This window comes from Erpetoichthys calabaricus, chromosome 10 (assembly GCF_900747795.2).
Source record: "Erpetoichthys calabaricus chromosome 10, fErpCal1.3, whole genome shotgun sequence".
NCBI classification, from domain to species: Eukaryota; Metazoa; Chordata; class Cladistia; order Polypteriformes; family Polypteridae; genus Erpetoichthys; species Erpetoichthys calabaricus.
The window spans coordinates 137,807,681-137,834,718 of NC_041403.2; the positions used below are offsets into that span (position 1 = coordinate 137,807,681).

Sequence of the window (27,038 nt, forward strand, 5' to 3'; positions counted from 1 at the left end):
TACTTTGTGGTTTACCTTAGAGACTGGTACATTGGACCGAGTAATGGCTCTAAAAAAGGTTAAGATGCTTTGTTTTCTTTTTTGATTTTTTTTTCTTACTAAACAATATCTGTGATGGTGAGGGCATTTGTGTTTTTGGGATGTCATCCATTAACAGCATTGGCTTAGCTCCTTTTTGGCATCTTATTTTATTACTACTTAGACACTCTCCAGAGAGTAGCATTCTTGTTATTAATTTGTTATCAATGTCTTACCCCTCAGTGTCTATTTTGTTTTGTCAGGTTGTTCATCCTGACAGTTTTATATCTTTGTCTGTCCTTACAAGCCTCGTGTGGCTGTGCTCCTCTTGGTTTGTTCAGCTATCCATTCCATTTCCACAGTGATGTCTGTGCAGTTCACCCTGTTGGCATACAGTGTGTGGCTGTCCATTCCATTCTAAATATCAGCTTTCAGATCAGGTTTCCTATCTATCTGAATCCACTTGTGTTTGAATGTTTTTTTTACTTGTACAGCCAGCCAGTGATGAGAGGTTTGTGATGTTGTGCATTTTTAAATAAATAAATAAAGACAGTGTGTCTAAGGATACGTGCAGGTGCAAGTCAATTTCCTCATTTGTGTACTGGGATTTTATGATTATAATACCTGCACCCAATCGGCGCATAAAAGGGAGCCTCTACAGGAAATGAGAGAGAAAGAAAAAGAATAAAAGAAGTTGGGAGAGATGATCACGACGATTACAATAAGGTGAAACTGGCAAAAGCAGAGAGTGAGAGAAAGAGAGGAGCCAGCGCACTAGTGAATAGGCAGACAGGAAAGTTAACCTTGTGGATAAGTATATGGCCAGTATATCTGAAGTAGCAGGAGTGACCTGAGTGCTCAAAGAGGCCTCTCGTGTAAGGCTGAGGAGTGGTGGTGGGAGTCCAAGGTGACAGCAAGGAACCAAGCCTGTGATTTTAAAGGTTGGCAGTCGTCAGGTTGTCTCCTTTGGCTGCAGGATCCTATCTGGGGTGAGCAGAGGAGACGTCAGTTTTTAGAGGGAAGCATTGTGGGTCGCTTGTATTTAGAAGATGTCTGTTTTTGGGACTTTTAACTTTGTTTCAAAGGATTATTGTTTATTGGATTTAAACCTCCACTGATCATCTAATTTTAAGAATTATTTATTTATTGACTTTATAGGAAGAAGCTCTGCACTTTTTGTCACTTTGGGGATGTGAACCCCTGACTTTGGTTTTAATAAAAGCACAAAACATTTGTGCCTACTTCTTGATGACTGTGTGATTGTCCTCATTTGCTTGGGCTCATTCTAGTATATGACTATCAATAGTTCTGGGTTCAAGATGCCAGGGATTGTGAAGATAACCCAAACTGTCATTCAGCTGCACCCTGTATAAATGTGAGCGGAAGGCTGATTTTAATCCATGGTGTTCCCCATGACTTTCAGGTGTTCCCCTGACTGCCTGTTTGTATGTTCTTCCCCTTTTACTGCCACCAGATCAGTGGCATAGCTCGAGTTTGTGCCGCTTGGGGTGGGGCGGTGCTTTAATTTGCCTCCCTCCAACCTATCTGAATATGTTAACCTATTTAAATAGAAAATTAAAATGACGTATAGAGAAAAATTAAGATACATTTTGCATAGATTTATTCATACATAGAGAAACACCAATAATTTTTCACAAATAATTATTTATAAGCATCAACTAGACAAGAATATAGTATAGACGCACTGATAAGCCATGTTCTAATGATTAGTTTAATATAATTACACTGCGAAAACCAGAACCAGTGTAGTGAACAAGTGATAGGTGGGGATGTTTTCTGCACAGAGCAAGAACGAATTTGGATTGATAAAGAAACAAAATTATAAATTAGCTTTTTATCTTCCTAGAAATTATTATCGGTGTAGTGTTTATGTTTATTATTGTTATTGCCTCATAAATTTCAACTGCTGTGTCTGATGCCATCAGAGAAGGACAGTCTGAACATTATTTTTGAAGCATTTGTGGATAGAAATCAGAAGTTTACTTTTTTCATTCATGAGTGATATTTTTCCGAACCCTGCTGCTTACACACTTGCTAGGATGCCTGTCCATCCTGAGTGCCACCTACACTACTTATTGAAATTGTGGCAAAATAAATACCTTTTTATCTTGTAACTAACTACAAAATGTATGCATGCCATAATATCCCAATGTATTTGGGGACTTGAATTTTGGTGTCTTCAACTATTTGCTTGCTTCATCGAACAGACAGGTATAATATTTTTGTTTTTTACATATTTTGTCATAGTGGTATGTGTGACATGTGAAAGAGATTTTCTCAGGCTGCCATGCCAGTAGTGTCACAAGAGGGGTTCAGACCACACCAGGTGATACCATCAGAGAGAATGACACTCAAATGACTGTCTCTCAAATTTTTGTGTAGAGTTTCAGGTTGAAATCATCATAGGCTCCCCCACTGAAATGATCAAACATCTGAGGGTCTTAAATCACCAAAGGGGGAATCACTCCTGCCCAACTCAATGCAACGGTCAAGTCTCTACAAGCCATTAACAGTGAGAATTACCATGTTGCATTAAATGCCTGGGTGTCCATTTAAAATTTGAGAAGCTCTCTGTTTAGGAGCTCCATTCATCAAGTCACCCAGGAATCTGAGGTGGTCTTAATCTGGCCTTGGTTACTGCTCTGGGTGATACCACTGTGCCATGCCACTGTTTTTACAGGCGATAGGAATGCAAGCACCTACTGTTCCAGCGACACTAATTTGTTGTTTATTAGCATATTTACATTGGTCATGGCCTTAAAAAACTGAGGGAAAAAATACCCTTAATTTGAGACCACCCCCTTAAATGTGTCTAAAGAAGGGAGATGTTCAGGGGTGAAAGCCCAATGTGAAACAGGAGTAGGTTTCTAGGGTCAAAATAGACGGGAGGTGAGGAGAGCAGAGGAAGATGGTGGACAAGTGAAGGAGTCACCGGACTGGAGAAACATGACATCAAAACCCGTTTAGCCAGGATTATCAGCAGGGGGTTTTGGTGAAGTACAGTTAGTATGTTCTCCCTGTGTTCATCCCTCCCTTGTTTCATTTTGTATTAATGTCACTCCCTTTTATATGTTTCGTCTCCTATTCTGTGTGCATAGGACTTTGAATGGGTCTCCTCTCCAGTCACACCATGCTAAACGAGGATGCCCCGTATTCATCTGTAAGCTCCATTTTTACAGTTCCTGCAGTGCTGTATGCTCACTAATGACGACACAGGCTCTGGCTTCATACAGTTGTTTATGTAAAAAGCAGATTTAGTAGATGAATGGATAGATTTTAATCACCTTCATGTGAAAGACACCATGAAAGGCAATAAAGAAAAGTTAATGAATTCATTTTAACTCAAACACATTCTGCAAATAAATGTTCTTCTCTTGTGCAATTTAAGCATTTGGGAAATGGTCTGTCACTTTAGCTCCCAAGACAACATAATCAAACAGATTTGCTTTTCTTGTTTCTTGATAATGTGATGAATGTGGTTTCAGCAAAGGGATTTTAATCAAATCCACTGTGAATTTTTGAAGCTGTAGTTTAATACATGCACCATCTCACTGATGCTAGACACTTAGTGGGACATAACTAGTATTCCAGTAAGACAGCCATTAATGTATTTAAACCTGTGAGTCCCTGCATACAAGGCAAAAAGAAGACCTCAGTATCTGTACAGTCTCCTTTACAGCTGAAGGGCCTTACCTCTCTACATAGTCACTCAAGTATAAGAGTTGGACAACATGATATTCTTGAAAATCTTACAGATATCCTGGAAGCAGAAGCAGATGAACAATCACTGCAAAATTACAATGATCTTCTCTTAAAATCTGGATTAGTTTTGTTCTAGGTCAGCAGGGCACCTGTATTTCTCTTAGCACAGCCTTCTTCTCATTTGTACATTAAGATGGTGTGGGTCCCTCCCTATACAGTATGTTTGTGTTTTACTTTTTGGCACAGTGATGAATTGTGTAGCTGTGCTACCTCACATCTCTCAAGATGTGGTGTGATGGGACGCCTTTTTGAGGAGGAGACTGGGGGAGTGGACATATCACCACCAGTACTTCCCCCGGGACATGAAAGGGCAGCCCCCCTGGTTTACATTGGGGTCATGGAACTGGAGCTTAGAAGCTTAACCCGGTGGGAGTCTGTGGCCACCACCAGGGGGTGCCTGGACAGCTCCGGAGCCTTGGCATGCAGCACTTCTGCTACACCCACAAGTGCTTCCAGAAGAGGAGCTGAACTCACATGCAGCACTTCCCCCACACCCGGAAGTGCTGCCGGATGTTAATCTGGAAGCACCTGGAGCACTTCCGGTTGCAGTATAAAAGAGGCCACCTCACTCCACTCAGCGAGCTGTAGTCGGTGGTAGAAGACGGAGCTTGTGAGTGAGGAGTGGAGCTTTAGTGGTTGTGTTCATTGTGTTGTGCAGAATGGTAATAAAACGCGTGTGTTTGTGGGACATTCTGAGTCCGTGTCTGTCTGTGTCCAGGTTCAAGTTCACAATGGGTTTGCGTTCTGGTTGTAGCGGATGCCACATGTGCTTTATTCCAGGGGCAGTTTGCTGCCTCTTTGGGTGCATTTCAGGAAAGAAGAATACTGTAAATACACCTTTAAGGGGGAGGTCATAACTTGGTCAGGGCGGTTAAAAACCGGAAAAGAAGGGGAGAAAGGGAGACATCTTGTGGTGTAGCAAAGAGAAGAGACGAGGTAGCGCCAAGAAAAAATATCTGCTGGAACAAGTTCTTTTTTTTGAAGACTCAGCGACACAAGGGAGACGCGTCTCTGAAGACGGACCTTTTTTTTTCTTCCTTTGATTTCGCTGGAATATTTGGACTGGTAGGATTGAACTTTTTTGTTATCGGCTCGACGGCCGGCGTATTCCCGTATGGTTTCTCTTTGCCCTGCACAATAAGGACAGTAATTCCGTTTGGTCGAACTGGTTTCTATGATTTATGAACATTGCACGTTTAAACCAGAAAGGGGGGGGGGGGGGGGGTTTGATTGTCATGTATTTGTTTGTTTGTTTTTTTCATGTAAGATAATATATGTGTTATTCTTTTGCTTCTTCTTTGTGTTGTAATATGACTTGTTGTTAATGCTAAGCTGGGACTGGTGGTGGGGAAATCAATAAAAGGACGAGCGTTGGTCACGTTGCCCGATAGATTTTATATATTGAACTGCTTTACATTAGCAGTTTTCTAATCGTGCTTATCCCGGGGTTTAGTTGTTCTCCCAGGGCAGTGGTACATGGTTAAATGGAGTCGATGCTCTCACAGTGTCCTCTTGGGCTTTTCTCCAGTTTCTTGCAACACACTAAAGACATGCATGTTTGCCTAATTTGTAAGTCTTTATTGACCCAAGATTAATGGGTGTAGATGTGTGTTGAAGGCCGGGATAAAAATAGCAGCCTTGAGGTTTACAGTCCACTGCCTGAGCCACTAGGTTACACTGCCTTGGAAGATAAACAGCGTGGTTACAATGTCAGACATGGAGTATGGGAAGACCAGACTGAAAGTCAATATCATTTTTGGGTAGACTGTGACAGTAAATGAGTGGCACCAATCTGAGGCAAATTCACCTTTTTCTTATTTACTCCACACCTGAAATAAATACAAGACAAGCAATGTAAACAAATGCATACAAGTGCAAGAAATACAAAAATATATACACATTAATTATGAAAGAATATTATGGGATTTTGGTTTGCTATACTGAGACAGGACAGCCGAATTAACCATTTGTGAACATAATGACATATTGATGGCGTGTTCTTATATCTGCTTGTTTTGTTGTAGTTTAGTCTATAATGCCTGGCAGATGGGAGAAGTTCAAAAAGGTTGTGGCTAGGATGTGAGTAGTCAGTGATGATATCCCTGTCCACTCTATGACTCTAGAATATTACAGGTACTGTAAGGTGGGGAGACTGGTGGCAATGATCAATGATTCGGCAGACCTGACTATTTACTGTAGCCTGTTCTTGTCTTGTTTAGTTGCTGTGATGGATGAGCTGAGAACAGACACATCTGTCATCAATACAACTGGCAGCTTGAAGTCAATGCTCTCATGATGAGCATCTTGTATTTTTTGATCTTCTAACATATCAGATTGTTCTAAAAAATGGCTTTAGTGTTCATTCTTATTAATATTTTCTAGTCATGAAAATGTCTTCTGCTATTCAACTACAATTAAATTCCACACAATTTGGCTCTTGTTACAGTTCCTTTACAAGATACAAGATTCCTCAATGTTTCCTGACTTTGATTCATGGTTCACATTCTGGGGTTTAATCATTTATTTCCCATTTTCATGGTTACAACCTTTGGCTTGTTATTTTGATTTTGCAAATTCTCCCAATTCCCCTTCCATTTAAAATTGTTGCAACTTAGTGCAGCCAGTACAGTTTAGTTTTGATTAAACATTTCATGCTTTATGCTTATCTAAAACAGTCAGAAAAATTGGCTATTTACCAATGCTTTTGGGAGCCATTTTACTAATATAAAGGAAAATTAGCAAAGCATATGTATAGTATATAACAGAAAGTAGAGTAGAACACAGAAAATATTGGTGCTGTCAAATAAAAAAGAAAACAAACTAGAATCCTAAAATCAAGATAAAAAAGAAAAAAAAACTTCCAGAACTTTGGCAATGAATCATTTACTGTTAAATAAAGATATCACGCTTAGCTCTCATTCAGTGTGTGTGTCTCAGTTTCATTCTTGATTTGTTGCATGCGGCCAGGTTCAATACATGACTCTAGACTACTTCAAGAGAGTGGCATAAACCTTTCATCTGAATGTAATCACATCCCTTTGAATTATAATTACTATGAAGCCTTGACATTAGGATCTGAAAACTACAAAGAGTCATCATGATTTTTAAAGAAACTACAAAATGCCTGCATGAATGTCAATTTATAGCTCAGGATGCTGTAGAAACATTATGTAATTTATTATCAAATATCAAGCTCTACTCCTCACTGGGAGTTGGTATAAGACCCTTCATAACTACTACTCGTGTCCTACTCGTGGGTAGGACCAATTCCTTTCCTACTTGGGCTTTTAGTGCATTTCGTAGAAGTAGTTCTAAGATGCTTGATAAATACATCATTGGACTGTTTCTTCTACACAAGTTAAGAGACACTTGCATTGAGTACAGAATGATCTTTATGTTCACAAAGGACACTTTTTGCATCTGCTGTAGGGGAGTAGTGCAGGCTGTGTTTAAGTGAGTCCAACAAAGCCCCCCAGTCCTATCAACTTAATTCTTCCAAAATAACATGTCTAGTGTTATACTGTCTCCCACACCACTTGGTCACTTATTCTATCTGTCTGTGGTTCATTTTGTGCTGAAAAACGTCCTACATTTTGTGCAAAATTTACCTTTAATAAGTTTCCATCTGTGTGTCTGTGTTCTCATTTTAAAGTAACTGTCTCGATCCACTTGCACTAATTCCTGTCATAATTTTAAACACTTCAATCATGTCACCTCTTTACGTAAACTGTAATAGCTCAGCTCTTTTAATCTTTCCTCATAATTCATCCCTTGCAGCCCTTAAATCAGCACAGTCACTCTTCTTTGGACTTTATCTAGCATATCTAAGTCTTTATCTAGACTGGAGGCCAAAACTGCACACAGTACTCCAATTTAGGCCTCACCAGTGTCAGTTATAAAGCTTGAGCAGAACCTCCTTGGACTTGTACAACACCTACATTGGAGGCAGGTCTGACGTTAAATACCCAAATTAAAACAAGAGCAGAAAATGTCATGGAATGCATGCACTGCAGAGAGCAGAGGTGAGTTCAAGCAGTTTCTTTATCAGTGCAATCAGCTGAAAATGTCAATGATATAATTCAAATTGAAGCAGAAGCAAACAAAAATTACTTTGGAATATATTAATTGCTTTTGCTTCAGTTTTCTGTGTTTTTATATCCCATCTGTTCTTTGGGAGTAATATTTAGAACTGCACAAATCAAGAGCTTTCTTTGACAATGGATCCATATTCTTTTTTCCGTTAAGGCCATTTAAAAGTGTGTGGTATCTCTTTATCTGTATCTGTTTAAACAGAAGTACTGATCTGTATCAGTCTCATTGTGTAGCAATTGTTTGAAGTTTTAAGAAGGCACTGGTATTATTTTGGTGCCGCATTGTTTTGATTCTTGCTTATAAACATATTGGCAAATGTGTAAGAGTAGATGAAAAATAAATTAAAAAAAGAGTTGAAATGCAATTATCAGCTGAATTTTTCCATTTTGAGCAGTAGAGTGGCACAGTCTTCAGTACTGTTGCCTCACAAGTGCAGCGTTTTTGGATTCATTTCTGCTCTCACTCACAGTTTGGATTTTGCTTATTCTTCTCGTGTCCATGTGGGTTCTCTCTAGAATCTCTGCTTTCTTTCCTGACCCGAAAGATGCGTTAAGTCTAAACTGGACCAGTGGACAGGTAAATTATGTGTTGAATGTCAAAATCACGAGTAATACTTGGATCATTTAATAATAATGATTATAAAAATTGTGTGAAATTGTTCATTAAGGAACAGAACATTATTACTAAAGGTTGCTGTTTATGTATCTATGTGAGTATTAAGGTTCATCCATCAAGATAATTCATAGCACAGTCAGATTCAAGGTTGTTCAATTGCGATTAGAGTAACAAGTATGGTCTGCAAGCCTACAAATTGAAAACATAAATAGATCTGATTGGGTTTTACTATCCTAATATTAAAATTCCACATGATTTAATACAATCCAGGGCTTTTGTAGACATTTGGGCGCTAATCTTAAAATGTGCTATTTGTTGATAAAAGAAAAACATATTAGTAGAATCTTCAACAAAAGGATACTCTCATTCTTTAAGCCAAGTATCAAGGCAAACAAATTAAGAGCAGATTTTGCATTTACTACAATCAGATTACCAAAACAAATTTATCTCTTAAGAAGTACATATTTCACAAAGAACATTCCAAAATGTTGTGTTACTAAAGAGTTGGATTTACATCTTTTATGCACAAATTATTAATACAGACACCCAGGTAGAAGACCTGGCATTGATGTCAAGGGCATTGTTTACTATGAAATTGTGACATGGCATGGTACCTCACTGCTCATGGCTCCACAATCCCGGGCAATGTCTGTGTAGCTCTTGCCAATTCTTCCCATGTTATTGTGGGTTTCCTCTAAACTGTACAGTCCAAAGACGTCTATGATAAACTGGTCTAATATGAGTATGCTGGCATCCTGTCATAGGCCAGTTCCTACTTGTGCTTTGTGCCCCTGTGTGGTTCCCTGCAGAGAATAAACAGATTACTATAAGGAAGAACTAGGTAAAAAAAAATAAAATGATTAATAATTAGATATCACATAATATTCTTTTGTTTGATGGATTGCTCATGTGAAGGATGACTTTTAAGTAGCCTGCAAAAACAGTTTTCACTAATAAATAATTCACCTGGAATGAACAAGTCTGGCTTTGACATATTTTTGATATCTAAGTTGATAAAATTTTAATACTCAGTTCTTCAGTTCCTTTCTCTGTTAGCTACTGTAATATCATATCAGTCTGCAGACGGCTCTTGACAGGTACCTGGGAGATCTTCGGGTGGGGGGGTGGGGGTCAGGTCTACATACCTAAGTTGTAGAAGCCCATCCTGTACAGAAGTTGTGACCACCAGAGAAACAAAGAAGGAGAGTGGAGACTTCAACAGCAAAAGGATGAATAGCAGCTCCACATACAAGTTAGGGCCTTTTCTTGGTCTTGGTGGCACTAAAGAGTATCCTTGACAGACATGTTGGATAGAGGGAAGGTGGAACAAAGTGGCTGCAGATACATTATTGGGGGACAGCACATAGTTCTTGTTTGGTGAGGTGTTTCCCATCGCCTGTAACAATGGGAAAGTGCAGATACTGTAGACTCATTAGGTGTTTGACTTATGGTGGTGATTTAATTATTGTTCAATAATTGTGCTATTTGTTGGACTGCACCAAAAGGTGTGTTTCACTCCTTTAATTTTAGTTCTCATTAAAATATTTTCTAATGGTTCGATTGCTAACTAAGTATATTTGCTTAACATATTTTATGTGCCTTTTATTACAGGTGTTAAGGACTTCTCTGCTTTACTAGTTTGGTGGTTTTCAATGCTTTGTTTCTTTTGCATTTATGTTACAATGGGAGATTGAGTTTCATCCTGAAAGGGTTTGTATACAGTGCAGATTTCATACGTGACCAAATGTTAATTCACTAAATTACGCAAATAAGTTTCTAATGGTTCTGGCTTCTACTATACAGGGTGAGTCAAAATTGTGTTAACATTTGAATGGCGGAAAACATTTATTTAGAAAACATACTTCATATGTGCAAGATGATTTACAGGAATGTCTCAACCTCTTCGCTATCATGTTCAACACATGTACCATATGTAGCACATAAATTGTCCACTAAAATTGTATATAAGTATATACATAGAAGAGGTGGGTAGAGCAGCCAAAAATTGTACTCAAGTGAGAATAGCATTACTTCAAAATAATATTACTCAAGTAGAAGTAAAAAGTAGTCATCCAAAAAATTACTCAAGTAAGAGTAAAAAAGTATTTGGTGAAAAGACTACTCAAGTACTGAGTAACTATTTGATCATAATAAATGTTTTATTTTTTAGAAATGTTGTAATAAGACAGACAAAAATATAAAATAATGTGCAAATTCTGCTATTTCCAAATAATAAAATAAAAAATGAGTAAAAATAAATAACATCTTTACAAAATAAAGATGCACAAATAACACAAAGTTCCAAATCTCAGTTTTTCACAACAAAGCTTTTGAAGCCAATACCTACTGTAGGTAACATGTATGTTTGAACAGTGCAAACTACTTACAGTGACAAGATATACTGTACACTGACGGTATAATACTGCATATTCACTTGCCCTCCAAATACACAGCTGATAGAAAATAACATTAGAACAAGGCAGCTGTGCACGTACAAGAAGTCTCACTTTACCTTGACTGTCTGTGTCTGTGCATGTTTGGTTAAAACATACTTGTTCTTCACTCAGTGAAGTGATGGTTAAGCTTCAGCAGGAGTTGGCTCTCATTTTTCATGTATTCTTTCTTTCCCTGTCTGCTGTCTGTAAGGAGTTTGTGCCGCTATGCCGCCACAGTTTGTGTGTGGTCATGTGACTGCATGGCTACATCTGATTTGTGAAACAGAGCCATGTGATTATTGTTGCTACATCTGATTGGTGAAATGGAGTCTTGTGATTATTGTTGCTACGTCTGATTGGTGAAACAGTCATGCAGTAGATCCACTGGCGGCTTCTCTCTGGCAAAAATATAGCGTATATAAGGGAAAAAAGTAACGATTCAAGTGTTGCCCAATGTAGCGGAGTAAGAGTAACGTTTCTTCTTCACAAATGTACTCAAGTAAAAGTAAAAAGTATGGTGCAGTAAAGCTACTCTCAGAAGTCCATCCATCCATCCATTTTCCAACCTGCTGAATCCGAACACAGGGTCACGGGGGTATGCTGGAGCCAATCCCAGCTAACACAGGGCACAAGGCAGGAACCAATCCCGGGCAGGGTGCCAACCCGCCGCAGGACACACACACACACACCCACACACCAAGCACACACTAGGGCCAATTTAGAATCGCCGGTCCACCTAACCTGCATGTCTTTGGACTGTGGGAGGAAACCGGAGCGCCCGGAGGAAACCCACACAGACACGGGGAGAACATGCAAACTCCACACAGGGAGGACACGGGAAGCGAACCGGGTCTCCTAACTGCGAGGCAACTCTCAGAAGTACAATTTTTTAAAAAAGTTACTCAAGTAAATGTAACGGAGTAAATGTAACTCGTTACTACCCACCTCTGATACATAGCAGTATCATTAGTGTTAGCATAATTTTGACTCACCCTGTATGTTTCTTGTTTGAGAACAAAGTCAACATGGATGCTGAAAATCGTAAAATCAGGCTTTTATGTTAACATTGAATATCAAACTCCAGAGAATAATATGTCTTCAGAGGTTCAGTCTAACCTAGTAGCTTGTATCTGATGTCCCATAGTTAAGAGATGACAGCAAGATCTCTCTCTCACAGTTAATCCCAGTCAAGAACAATATAAAATGTTACCACCATGGAGTGAATTGTGATGGAGAATTGAAAGAGTGATGGTGTGGGACTAGAAGAGACTGAGGGATTTGTTAAGTGTCAGATTAATCCATTCTTCACAAGCACTTAAACATGAACTTAAGTCTTTGCACTTTGGACGACCAGAATGTTCATTTCGGAAATGAAGCCTCACTTCACTTGGTATTCATGAAGAAACTCGAGTTAATGATTTCAGACTTGCAGAAGTGTAAGAAGTGTTTTATAGCTTGGGATGAAAGTTGGATACATCACAATCACCCACAGTTCAAACAACAATCAAAACAAAGGAAGCATGGGGATTCTATAATAACAAAGAATTTTAGGGAGCAGGGACAGAGTTTATTATGATACTGAGTGTGTAGACCTAGTTGAGTCTATGTATCAAAAGTGCCACACAACCAGTCAATATCTTCATAATTTGCTCTGTTGTTTGTGATGGTCAGTCAGGAATAAAATAACAAAGAAAGCTGTCAACCATCCCGCTTCCGCTTCCTCACAATGCCTTAGCGCACAATGCACACACGGAAAATGCTGCTCAGAAGCGTACTAAGAAATGCCACTCAAATTGTATAGTCAAGACAAAGCTTTTATGACTACCATCTGGTCTACCTCTGATCTGAAGAGCTGCCTCCATGGGACTCACTATAGTCGGCTGAAGACTTGTGGTTACACACACGAGACAAAATGATTTGCTTCAGTGGCACAGAAAAGCACCTGGTAACATTACAAAAAGTGCACAAGGTTTATTTTGAAAATAAAATATATTTGGTTTACTGCTGTTTCAATATGTCGGATACAAAATCTTTTATTTAATCTTAGAATGTAACCATCTGCATTGTTCTTCCTGTGATGCAGTTTTGCTATTCTTTTTAATGTTTACATTTGTTTTTCTGATTATGATTGTTTATGTCTTTCATCATTTCCTTTTGTGTCACTATGCCCTTGGATAGCCACTTGAACAAAGGTGACGTGACTGCTTGTGTCGTCATGTCCCATTGAAATAAAATGTCATCAAACAGCTTCTAGTATCTAATTTTTTGAATATACAAATAAACACAAATATTACATGTAGGGCTACTTAATTCAAGCTGGCATAAGGGCCTTTGCCATGCTTTTCTGGTTTGGTGTTTCCGTCTTTTCTGGTTTTCTGATCCCTGCCTGCTCTAAGTTCACATTTTTTGACTACATTTTTCATCTCCTTGTCATTTTCTCTCCATAATTCTGTGAACACAGAAAACCTCTTCACCTAATGACTACAGACTGGTGGCACTTACACCTCACATCATGAAGACCTTTGAGAGGCTAGTCCTGGATTATTTGAGTCCTCTTGTGGTAAAATTATGAATCCACTGCAGTTTGCCTAATAGACAAAGATTAGAGTGGAGGATGCAATTATCTGTCTGCTTCACAGGGCTTAATCTCACCTGAAAAAGCTGGCAGCACTGCGAGGATTACGTTTTTTTGGTTTCTCCAGCATCTTCAATACCATCCAGCCATGCCTGTTAAGGGGTAAACTCAGAGATATGCAGGTGGATGAGCCAATGGTTTCCTACATAATGGACTATCTGTCAGGCAGACTGCAGTTTGTGAGGCTCAAGGACTCTGTTTCTGATTTGAGTAACACTGGAGCATGACAAGGACAAGTCCTGCCTCTTTTTCTCTTCACTCTACACCTCAGAGTGATATCCAGCTTTATAACCCCAGATGGTATTCAGGGAAGCATCTACCAAACAACTTCAGTCTTGTATCTTCTGGTTCACACCTCATTGCCTTCCATTGTTGTGGCCAGCAGTTCTTATTAACTTTTTGTGGGTTCCTCTGAAATTATTTTATTAAAGATTCTATCTATTTAGGGTTTTGGAAAAGTTATTTTGTTTACAAAACATGTAAGAAAAAGCAGGGAACTTGTGAGTGCTGTTGTCAAGACACAGCTCCTGGTTGCTGGTGATGGTAGAAGTTGCAACATCTGACATCATCGATGTAATAGGTTAAAAGATCAGATATGGCAGCAATTTCTTATCTGATTTTGCAGATAAAGCCCCTGTGTTTGCATTTGAATGCTCCGGTGAAAGACTTCCTGGCATTTTATCTTTGCTCCTGTTATTTGGTGCCTCAAATTTAAATTAGTGATTAAAACTATGTATCATCTCCTGATCCTTTACATTAAAAATCCATACTGTATTGTCATGAGTCAGTACACACATTTCTTAATTTTGTTCACGCTTTTAGCATCTCAGTTTTGGTGATATCACATCATCTAGTGATCAACTGGCAGTCCTTACTTTGACTTTCTTTATAGTCTTGCTCTTTGGATTTCCAACAGAGGTTTCTTTGAGCCTAACACTTTAACTTTCATTGTAGTTTCTTGAATTCTCACGTGTCTGCTGGCCTGGTTAACACCATTCTTGCAGGTGGTTCACATTACATTTTACCAGCAGGCAAAGTTCAGGGACGTCGGCCTGAACTAAAATAGCCATGTGGACTGTGTTTATGTTGTCCTTTTTGGAGACTTTCATTTGGCATAACACTTTGTAGCTTCCTTTTTGGTTGAAGAATGATTCTCATTTTCGAGATGGGAATGTGCGAGATCCACGTCACACACCTGTATAAGTTTGTGCTGCTGTGCTTTGGCAGAGTCCCTCAGGTGTTTCCAAATCACTTGGACTGGTTGTACAAATTGACCAACTAATAGAAATTGATTTTTAAAAAACTTTAACTTTAAGCATGTGGTATCACAACATCATCCAGTTGTCTAATTGTGCCAGCAGGCAATAGAGATGTCGAATCATCAGATTCCCCTCCATATTTTATTCAGTTGAATGCCCTTTCAGTAATGCCAGGTCACGGGGCATATGATGTAGCTCATTCCTGTACTGAAACGTGTACGGTGTATAGCTTTATATTGAAATGCATGCATAATGTACTAAAACACAAAACAATCTGTAGTGAACTGTACAGTGCAACATCTGCACTGTATACTGAAACACATACACCACTTCCTAAAGTGTTTATACTGTTCATTGAAATGCATCAACAATATAAGGAAAGGTTCTGTGCAGTTGATGATTTTGTTTGTGTCAAAATACATAATCTATATTTATTAACTTCAGTCTGAAATATAGTCACTGTTGTTTGAAGCAAACACACTCCATATTAAATATGGGCAGTCTTTTATTTTTGTAGTAAAAGGAAATGTTTATTTTCTAAAGCAATCGTAAAACTAATGAGCAACTCAATCGCATATTCTCTTTATTTAGCAACAGCAGGCAAATCATAGACAAAGAAAATAATGGTAGTGATTTGAGTGCGATTTCTTTGCATTTACCCTATGTTTTGTATATAGTATTCTTTATCAAATTATTGTTTAAAGCTCAAAACAGAAAGCTATAAAATATGTGGAAGACATTAGATAAAATGTTTCCCAAGTTATTATTGATATTGAGACCTCCAGCACAATTTGTCTCATTCTTAATTGAGTGTGGCAAATTACTTTCTGGGTAAGCAATTCATTAAAGTAACCTATTTTTATTCATTGCATTTAATGAACACATGTAAAATCATTTTTTATATCTTCATGAATTGATGGAGCTTCCCATGTTGTCAAAAGTCTAACACGCTCCCTCACTTATCTAATTATACCTTAAGGTATTACCATGTTATTAAATTATTATTATATATTACCTCTATTATTTCACACAGCCATTGCTACCTTCTTGAACACTTATTTTTTCTGTCCTATGAAGGGATATGTTAGCGGAGTAGCCTTGGTCTAATGGCTTTGAATTAAAATAAGTCCTTCAGGCCCCCAGAATTAAATTTTTGTCCAGGACGGTGTCATGCTAGGCTTTTAACATTCCATCTGTAGATTGTTTATCACTTGGCACTTGGAGAAGTAACATTAGCAGTGTGCCATTTGTGGATGATAATTTGGTGACCTGTAGCATATTCAGACTGCTAGGATGAATCTCATTTAAAAGCTCTGTCTAAAACTCAACTGTTGTTTGAAACCAGAACTCCATTCCTTTCAATCATGATGTACAGTAAATAATACAATGTTTTACCTATACAGACATGGGAAATTTACAGAGATAATGATCGGGCCGAGACTCACATCCAGTCTCTAGCAGCACTAAGCACTGTGCTGGCTCTTAAAACTAATATAATTAAATAATATAAGGTAACTAGCCATGTGCGCCCAACTACGTTGCGCGCATTAAAGTTGTCTGTGAAGGGCTCCCTGTTTAAACGCGGCTGCCAGTCGTGAATTGGGCCCTTCGTCGCACAGCATTATGATTTTTTATAAGGGAAACAAAATTAGAAAACAAAACCCTTGGACATTGATTCGATAGGAACGGCCTACTCGGAATGACTGTCCAAATAGTAATTATGTGGTGGTGGAGGAGCATTTCTGCTTCTCTCTGTTCACAGTCCGTCTTGTTTTCATGACGCTGTCGTTTCCTGTCACGATCTCTTCTCAACCTTTCTCCAATCTCGCAGGTTGCTTTGTGGCAATCCAAAGAGTAAGGAAGAACCAATGCTTCTTTCTTGAACTCCAAACGCAGACTGATGGAAAATCACAGAAGTGTGCCCGACTTATATGCTCTGACTGCCGATTCCAAGAAGTGGGTGAACATTTGATTTGGACGAAGTGCTGCCAACGACAGTCGATAGAAACACAAAAAACCACAGTCTCGACAATGAAGCAGGTGTCGATGCCAGATCTAAACACAAAGCACGGTGTCGACGCCAGATCTAAACACAAAGAGTGCTATCGACAGTGTTTGTAAACAAAAGTAACAACCAAGGTGTTGTGTATTCAGCCAGTACAAACAGCATGTAGTCTCCTTTAGTTCAATCCTCTTTAATCACCACACTCCAACCTCATCCAACGATCCTCCCCCTCACTTCCTCTCCTCCTCCATCACTACTGCCCTCTACTGAACACAGCAGGAACACCACACAAGGCAGTGAATTCGCGGACAAACAAAGATCAAGATCCAAATCAAGATTATATATAAAGATTATAAGTGAATAATCTCATTAATGTCTCACAATGCTGTAAAATGGTGGAAAAAAAACACATTACTACTCCTTACAACAACATGTGCATGCCTGCTTTTAGTTTACAACTATGTAAACATCTCCTTTTGTTCAGTTGCATTTCATCTGCTTTCTTTTGGGTCTGTTTTCCAGTTGATATGGATTGTGAAAGAAAGAAAGAAAGAAAGAAAGAAAGAAAGAAAGAAAGAAAGAAAGAAAGAAAGAAAGAAAGAAAGAAAGAAAGAAAGAAAGAAAGAAAGAAAGAAAGAAAGTAAAGGTGGCACAGTGGTTAGCTCATCTGCCTCACAAATTTATTGTCCTTAATACGAGTCTCGGCCTGTGTCTGTACAGATTGTATTTGTTCTGGCTATTCTAGTTTTTCCCGTACAGACCCGTACTTGACAACAATTGTATGAGTAATTATGAGTTTAAATATAAAAATACCCAGTGATTTCTGGACGCATGTCCAGGGTGATTTATTGCCTTGTACCTGATGCTGTATTGATAGGATTAAAGGATAAGTTTGATATTTCTTAAGTCCAAGTTACTTCTTCATAATCATTGAATATAGTAATTTGCCACATGAAATATTGCTCTAAAGTGGAGTGTTTTTTGTACATTTAAAAAACTATGTAGATACTTCTTCAATTTTGAAATGGAAGTGAATTGGGCTGGGGTCCAGCTATGACAACAAAAGCCTTAAAACTTACTGAATACGTCCCCTTTGAAAAAGCAAAAGTTTCTGTTTAATAAAATATGCCTTTTGTGTGTTTGAGGCATGCTAGCTAGCAGTAGTTAATAATAACAATAATATATTTTATTTATATAGTGCCTTTCCCATGCTCAAGGTGCTTCACAGAGTCTCAGAAAGAACAGCAGGGTATATGTAATATTGGATACAAATATTTTCTGCACACAACACTAGAACAGATGACTGCAAGATATATAAGGCAATAAATGAGAGCACATATCGACACGGGTGCTGCTTGTTGATAGTTAAGCCAGTGGGCCTTGCTTAAAACCATTAAAATTAATAATGTTATTGTAATAGAGCACCCCATGACTTGTCTTACTAATGCCACATACACCCATACACACACATGCTGTTTCTGGCTGTTTTGCTTCATAAGAATTAAATTCTTTTTTTCTTCATTTTGTTGCAGGTGACCAAAATGTTAGCAGTGGTGGTGATCCTGTTTGCCCTGCTCTGGATGCCCTATCGCACTCTGGTGGTGGTCAACTCCTTGATGGACCCTCCGTACCTAAACACCTGGTTCCTTCTCTTCTGTAGAATGTGCATTTATTTGAACAGCGCCATCAACCCAATCATCTACAACTTGATGTCCCAGAAGTTCCGAGCAGCATTCAAGAAGTTGTGCAAGTGCAAGAAGCAACGACAAGAAAAAGAGACCAAATATACACTGCCTGTCTACTACAGTGTGATGAAGGATTCATCTCATGAAAGCCCTGACCATGATGTCACTGAGCAGGAAGATATAAATGGCTACCCAGTGCCCAGTAAGAAAGTTAATTTTACTGGCAAGTGCAGTGACACCAATACAAGGTTTAGTGTGGCATGAGAAAATGAGCAAGTGACATAAAGGGAAGACAGACATTGAAAGCTTCTGGTTTCCCATCAGTTTTTGAATTCTTTTTGGTTTTTGTTTTTATGCTACACCTGGAAAATAAGCTGCATTTCTCTTGTTGAGTTTATTGGTGTGTGCAAAGATGGATTTGTGATCACGGACATTTGTGGTGCAAGTTATTGTCAAATGCATGAAAAAGTTGCTAGCACACTGACAATTTGCATTCATACTGAAGGTGAAGGTTGCTTCTCCCTGATAATCAGTGTTCATCATAATTGTACCTGGCCTGGAAAACAGTAGCTGGCATCGCGCCCACTTGTGATGCCATACCCAGTTTTAACCCCATCTTCATGAACTTGATTCAATAGCAGTAATTTCAATCTGGAAACGATTATATTTTTAGCTTTGCTTTCCAAGGTAGATGTAGTTCTGTTGTCAATATTCAAGTACTGAAAAGAATACGAGGCCAGCATGGTGGTACAAACTTTTGCATTGTTCCCAGAGAGCACAATGAACCAGGATTGGATTCCCAACCCAGTCAATGTCTTTGTGATATGGGCAAGTTTTTGCAAGTACTCTGATTTCTTGACATATCTCAAAAAGCAAAGTTAAGGTAATTGATGGCTCTAAACTGAACCATTAGTGAGTTTCAATGCTCAAAATGATAGACTTATGTCCTGTTCAAGACTGGCTTGTGGCTTATACCCATTGCTGCCAGGACAGACCCCCAGCTCCATGTGATGCTGTGATATAAAAAAGCATGAAAGGAAAATTGATGGGGAATGTGCCAGAACTGATTTTCAGACTGTATCTCGAGACGAAAAGAACTTTTATTCTGTCTGCCAAAAGGGTTACCAACAGCCAATTGAAAGCATATCTGATATTTCTTTGTATTGCTTTATCTTTTTATGTTACCAGTTGCCCACCTTATAGTCACACATTTTTTTATTAATGATTTGTGCCATTTATGTTAACAAATTGTGCTTCTTGTTGATTAATGTTGCTGAGATGCTTGAACTCTTTTACACCATTTACAGTGTCCATGTTTTCCTTAGAAACAGAAAAGAATCATCATGCTTTCTAATCTTTATTACAATCACTAGAGCCTTGGCATTTTTATTGTACAGCCATTTCAAAAATACTCTATCAGCACCAATGCATCTTGCTCATTATTTTTGCTCACGACTTTTCAGCACACAGTATTTTTTTCTGTGCGTTTTCTCTTTTTTGTCTCTTATTCTTTCTGTGTGCCTCTATTTGCTCTTTAGGAGCTAGTTAGCATTACATCAGATCTTTTCATATTGTGATAGGTGAGTGAGGTAAACCTTTCTGGGTCCATTGAAGCTTTCCCATTGAGTTTCTTTTTTTCTAAGGTTAGTGATTGGGCCTGCTAGTGTGTTTTAGTGCAACATGCTGTTCATATTTTTGGCTGTGAACATTTTTTGTTAATTGTAACAATTTCATTTTAAATGCTTTTTGCTTAATTTAATTTTACCACTCAGATTTACTCTCATTAGCTGTGACCGGTTGCACTGCTAGGACCAGCTTGAAGTTTCAGTTTCATTAGCCTGGACTAGATGTAGCATTAGACATTCTCTTTCTATTAGCTGACTTAAGAACTGGGTGTATTTCTGACAATTTATGCTTTAAACTATTAAAACATAAATGATTGACTTTGCCAATTCGTTGTTTTTTTAAATACACTTTTTCCATTACTGGGTCAGGGGAGATGAAGCTTATTTTAATAACTTAAGGCAGATAGCACAAATCAGCATCTGATAATCTATATTGCTTCATAGTCCAGTAGTTCTGTCACCAGTTAGTGCAGCATGCATAATTTTAATGTAAAATTCAAACAGGACAGAAGCAGTGTCCTGTCCAACAGTTTGTTAATATTGAGTGGAAGAGATCATAGAATATCTTTCTTTTAGAGTTTTTCCAAAAAGTATTTGAAGAAATTTACCAAGGTCGTTATACACATATCATAGGATTCTTCCTCAGAATTTGCCTAAGAGTAAAACCAGATTTGCTGTCAAAACAAAACATTAGTGAAAACCAAAATCTTTTTCGTAAATTGAATGTTATGTGGAATCTCTTCCCTTTAGGTAATTAAAGCTTGGGTGCTGCTTCCTGTGCATTTTAAGGCCATAAGGCATATTTCACATAGCGTAACACGATGGCAGTGTCCATGTGAATAAATTTACAAAATGATGCTGCCTGGGAGAAAAAGTGTACAAAATGGTGTACAGCACCAAAATAATGTTAAAATGCGAGCAAATCAAATATAAAAATGATCACTGTATTTCTGACCCTACGTAAAGATTGGAAATGAATGATTAATACGTTCTTGATATTTACACTGGGAAGGAATCTGGAATGTTCAGAGTGTGATTCTTTATAAATTCATTCATATATTCCCTCACTCACTTTTTCATTTTTCAGACTGTTTTTCCACAATGCTATCAAATATATGTGACACTGTTCATAATTTGATTCCATTTACGCCTGATCTCCCAGAACTAAACATATTTACAGGTCTGCCTTGCTGCTTACGACTGTGCAGAAATGTATTGAAATGTTAACAACAGATATGGTTATCGTTTGAATCTAGATTTGTTAAAACATTTCTATATAATTGACTGCCAGTGGCTTCATTTATTTTATTAATTATTCAAGGCCAATGTCGGCATTCATGGATTGTTTTACGTACTTCTTACTGACCTTTAGAAACAGTGATGCTTTCCAAGACTGGGGTTCATTTTAGTTATTTTACATCACAAAAAAATTTCAGTCAGGCTGAAAAAACTTATTTTTGACTGTTGGCTGTCTACCTGTCTGTCAAGCCTTAACCTAAAAATGGGAAGTGATTTAAATTGTCAATGACTGTGACCTACTTTACATAGAATGTTTAAATATTCCATCTTTCTGTTTATGTCTCTGTCATGAGAAATTTTTCAAGACTGAAAGATTTAGAATGATGCAAGAAATAAAGTTTCAATATCCTTTTTATTGCATCATATACACTGTATTAGGAATGGTGGCACAGTGATTAACACTGCTAGCTTTAGGGACACAGATTCATTTTCCATCCTCCCCACATTGCAATGTCTTGTTGTCTACAGATTGTTGATTTTTCTCACTTCTCAAAGACATTCATATTAGGTTAATTAGGTAACTTCAGATTACCCAGAGGTGGGTGAGTTTGTTTCAAGGACTGGCATCTCCTCCAGTGTTGGTTTTTGCTTAGCTGGGATTGACTCCTACTTAATTCAATTCAGTTTAAGTTCGTATACTTTTCTCATTAGTGCAGGTGCAGAGTGCTGTGATAAGTCCTGTAGTAAATTGCAAATACAGACTTTACTAACTATATAATGAGTTCATAAAGATACAAAGCAGTTTGAATCGTGTTAAAATAAATGAAGTCCAGCGCTACCTGTTCCATAATTAATTGTTGAAGTATGGGCCAGTTAACATTGGAGGAGAGGAAAATAAAAACTCCAGTCAGCATCATCTCCAGAGAAAATAAACCTCTGGAGGGTCCACAATCAATTGTAAGAGAGAAAGTCGACAAAGTCAGGCACGGTCAGACCTGGGGACCTCGTCCACTTGGCTACATACCCACTCCTGTATATTCTCCAATAGAGTCAATTCTGTGCCATTTAATCTGATGACATAATCTTTAAGTCAATTAATTCCAGGGCTCCTGGTATCTCAGGTGTTTTTTGCATGGACAGGAAAACAACTTGGCATTAGAGCAGTGGCACCAAGTGCCACAGCAGAGCACTGAGAAGACAAACAAAAATAAAGTATGCTTAGTAACAGTCCATAATTATTGTGATGTTTATATTTTTCTACAAATGACTAACAAGCAGAGATGCAATGCGCACAGCTAATAAGCAGCTCTAGTCAAGATATGCTAAATTAAATTTGTGAGTCTTCAGCCTGGATTTAAAAGCTGAGACTGAAGGGACATCTATGATATAAGTAGTTAGATCATTCCACAGCTTTGTGGTCCTAACAAGTAAAAGATTGACCTCTTTCTTGCTGTTATTTTAGTAATCCTTGGAAACTTTAGTGATGTAATAAATGAGACCTCCATAAACCACAAAAAGAGGTTGGGAACCAGCAGGTCCCAGCTTAATTTGTGAGATCTGGAAAACGAAAGATGAAAATTAATAGGCATGTGATGGTGCTAAAGTATGAAAAATAAAGAAGTACTCTTAAGGGTTCTGCTCAGGTGTGGTGTGTCAAATCAGCTAACTGCCTTCTAGTGCCAGATGGATTTTGAATGTTGATTTCCAGAAGGGGTGGGGCTTGGTGGCAGAGATTCAGAAATTCTGTCATTCGTCTTCTAGTCAATGTCCCTCTGAACCGTAGATTGAAAAGAAGGCTGCTGTAGTGTGCCCCCTCTCGTTCCAGGATGGTATTGCTAACCTGTGCAGAGCTCTGAAGACATCTATTATTCGTGCATACTTGAAAGAAAGCAGACATCTTGAGACCTTAATACACAGTCTTATTTGTTAGTAATGATAAGTTCAGATAAGTGAGCAGGGCCTTTTGACCATTTAAGGATTTATATGCAAGAAGAAGGATTTTGAAGTCAGCTCTAAGCTTAAATAGAAGCCTGTGTAATGACTTATGAACTGGAGTTATGTGGTCTTACTTTACAGTTCTTGTAATGATTCTTGCAGCTGCACTTTGAATTAATTGAAAGCTGCATGAAGAACAATATGAACATTCAGCCATTGAATAATGAATTACAGTAGTTAATCCAACTAGAAATAAGTGCATAAAAGATTTTTTCAGTATCTTTTATGTTTCGAAAATGTCTTAATATTTCAACCAGGTAATGGATTTTTTTTTAAATTTCAAAAATGACATAGCAGCTGTACTAAAGACAGTCCAGAGAAGAGTGAATAGGCTGTTTCTTGGGCAAATAGTTATGAAGAGAGATTGAAGGAGTTGAACCTTTTTATCTTAAGCAAGCAGAGATTAAGAGGGGACATGATTTAAGTTATTTAAATAATGAAGGGAATTAGCACATTGGATCTCAGCTGTTACTTTACATTCTTCAACATGGAATGGACAAGCTTGATGAGCTGAATGGTCTGCTGTCATGAGAAGTTTTCTAATGTTTTAATGAGTGGATTTATATATTTAGTGTTACCATTTTTCAAGTTAGAATAATTACAACAAGAACTAGTCATTTAGCCCAGCAGAGCTTGTCCATGTCTGTTTAACTCCAGCAAAATGGCATCAAGGCTACCTCCTTACTGGATCATTTATTCCATGAATCTTTGATTTTACTGTAACTACAGAAATGTTAATCCTGAGTGCTAAAATATGAAGTGCTTTTGACAGAAGACCTCTTATACAAAAACAGATCATTTTATACTATTTGTTGTGTTGATATATCTTCTCTGTTTAACTATAATATTTTCTAGATTGTTGCTGTTGCACAGGGCTACATCAGATCTGGCCTTGCTGTCTTTCACATGGACCACATCCATTTCAGTTCTCATGGGGACATTAACCCAGCTTTGCTTTCTGTTAGAAAAGATGTAAATATACATAGGATGTAGAGATTATCCTATAAGTGATAATTCATGCTATTTCTCTGTAAAGTCAGCATGTCCTGTTGTTTACCTTAAGATGTAGAAAATAACAGCCTAACTCAGGGGCAGCAAACTGCCTCTTGAAGGAAGTGCCTTTAATTTTAAATCCAAACCATGATTAAATCCATCCATCCATCCATCCATCCATCCATCCATCCATCCATCCATCCATCCATCCATCCATCCATCCATCCATCCAGCCATTATCCAACCCGTTATATCCCAACTACAGGGTCTCAGGGGTCTGTTGGAGCCAAACCCAGCCAACACTGGGCACAAGGCAGGAAACAAACCCTGGGCAGGGCACCAGCCCACCGCAGGGCACACACACACTCACACACCAAGCATACACTAGGGACAATTTAGAATCGCCAATGCACCTAACCTGCATGTCTTTGGACTGTGGGAGGAAACCAGAGCACCCATGCAAACACAGGGAGAACATGCAAACTCCATGCAGGGAGGACCCGGGAAGTGAACCCAGGTCTCCTAACTGCGAAGCAGCAGCGCTCCATGATTAAATATGAAATGTAAAACAGTAGGCAGAAGAGGTGAAAAATTGACGATCTGTGCATGTGAGTGAACTTTTCCTGCCATATACAGTTGCCTTCTCCCTTATTATTTGGTTTAGGGTTATGGGGGTCTGGAAGTAAACCTGAAAAACTCTCCAGTCCATCCACGTCCCACTTTCACATGCAACCAAGTTAGTGACACCAATGAAATTAACACACATATCTTTAGCATGTGGAAAGACAATCAGAGTACCTGGAGAGGATCCCATGCAGACATGGGTGATTGTGTAAACTCAGCAAAGACAGTGACTGATACAGGAAATCAAATTCAGGACAACAGCACTAAATTTTGAGCCACTACATCAACCTTCTCATTTACAATGAGATTAATACATACAATAAGACCACAAATACAATCTAATTATCTGTAACAGAAGCACATTTTTGATTGTATACAAAACAAAAGAATCTTTTTTGAAAAAACCTAAATATTTATAGCTCCATGCATATGGTCAGTCTAATTTTAGGGTATGTTGATTGCCACACCTCCTTCAACTATAAACACTAACACTGTTTCCCCTTACACAACTTAAAAGCAGGTATGTGAGACAGGGCCTACGAACCCCACTAATCACACAATGTGAGCTTTCAGAAGAGTCTTACTCCATAAAGTCATGACAAAACACCAAAGCTCCTCTTAACATTTTGTCGAATAATGGCGGCTCTAATGCAGCAGATGTGCTCTGCCCAGTTGCTCTCATTTTTGATTTAGAAGCAAAGAAGAAGAAAAAAATAAAGTAGCGGAATTTCTTGACACACAAATTGGCTCTGAAGAGATTTAGTGACTAACCTCTGGAACAAAGCAGGAAAATTATTTCAGGCATTAAAACTATCATTCTCTGAATTACAGGGGGCACCAGAGTTAAAGCTCTATAGGTGACCTACACAGCTGCTGCTCCTCTGAAGCCCAGAGAGACCGCTGAATGGACAGGCAGCTCACAGAAAATGTTTGGTTGTGATCAAAGAGAATCTAAACTGTTGTATATTTGACAAGAGAATTGTGTCTACCATAAAAATGTATTATTATTATTATTATTATTATTATTATTATTATTATTATTATGTTGCACTGGACACTCATATATATTAACTGATGACTCTAAATACACCCTGATTGAGTGAGAGTGGGAAAAAGTATCCAGAAATTGACTAACATACCACCTGGGCCTGGTTCCTTCTTTGCATGACCACAGCCCTGAAATGAATTATATGGGTTTGGAAAATGAATGGATTAAAAACAGTGGGTTATATTAGTGTTTGATGTACAAATATCTTACTCTGTAGTGACACCAATGTCTCTCCAGGTGCTGGTGGTGCATTCTGGGAACAAAAAATATTCTTTAGCTCACTTATGCAAGGACTGTCCTTAAAGGCAGTTACATGTATCATATTTACCGGCTGTGTCCTGCCTTGCTCTTAATGCTATGTTATATTATATCAGTCTTAATCTCACTTAATGAAGTATAGTATTGCAGGACTGTGCAGCAGATGGAAAGAAGATTCAACTCAGAATGTTGTGTATGTGAGGCAGAAGCACTAACTACTGAGCCACCATGCCCCCACTGTATTTAATATTATATTACATCACATCATGACATTTTCTAACCCACTTAATCAAGACTAGGGTTGCAGGGATAGACATGAGAAGAACTTGCAAACCCCTGACATGAACTTTGGAGTGCCATCGCTGCACCACTCTGCTGCCCCTGACATTATATTATTTATTATAAAAAGCAAAACATTCTCAGATACAATTAATCCATTTTGAAGTATAAGAAAGTAGAGCCCGTTCTGGAAAATAGTAAGTGCAAGGTAGAAAACAGCACTGGACCAAGCATCAATCTTTTACGTTATAATATAATATAATATAATATAATATAATATAATATAATATAATATAATATACCGTGCCAAAGAAAAATGTTCAAGTAAAGACAACGTGCATTTGTTTAATTTTAACATTACCCATTCATTCAACACAAACTCATTTGTGGGGGATTTATGGACACTTTTAACTGAACCATAATGTTTTGCGGATTTAGCAAGATTGAACA

The 27,038-nt window shown here is 38.2% G+C and overlaps 1 protein-coding gene across 1 annotated transcript in view; it reads left to right on the top strand.

Moving 5' to 3' along the window:
• The window catches only part of LOC114658591 (thyrotropin-releasing hormone receptor-like), an 85,066-nt gene extending 66,046 nt beyond the window's left edge, over window positions 1–19,020 (top strand). The window contains exon 2 of the mRNA XM_028810616.2: window positions 18,375–19,020. Within this exon, the coding sequence (XP_028666449.1) occupies window positions 18,375–18,791 (417 nt within the window). The 3' untranslated portion in view covers window positions 18,792–19,020. The remainder of the gene's footprint in view (window positions 1–18,374) is intronic.
• The last annotated feature ends 8,018 nt before the right edge of the window (window positions 19,021–27,038 follow it).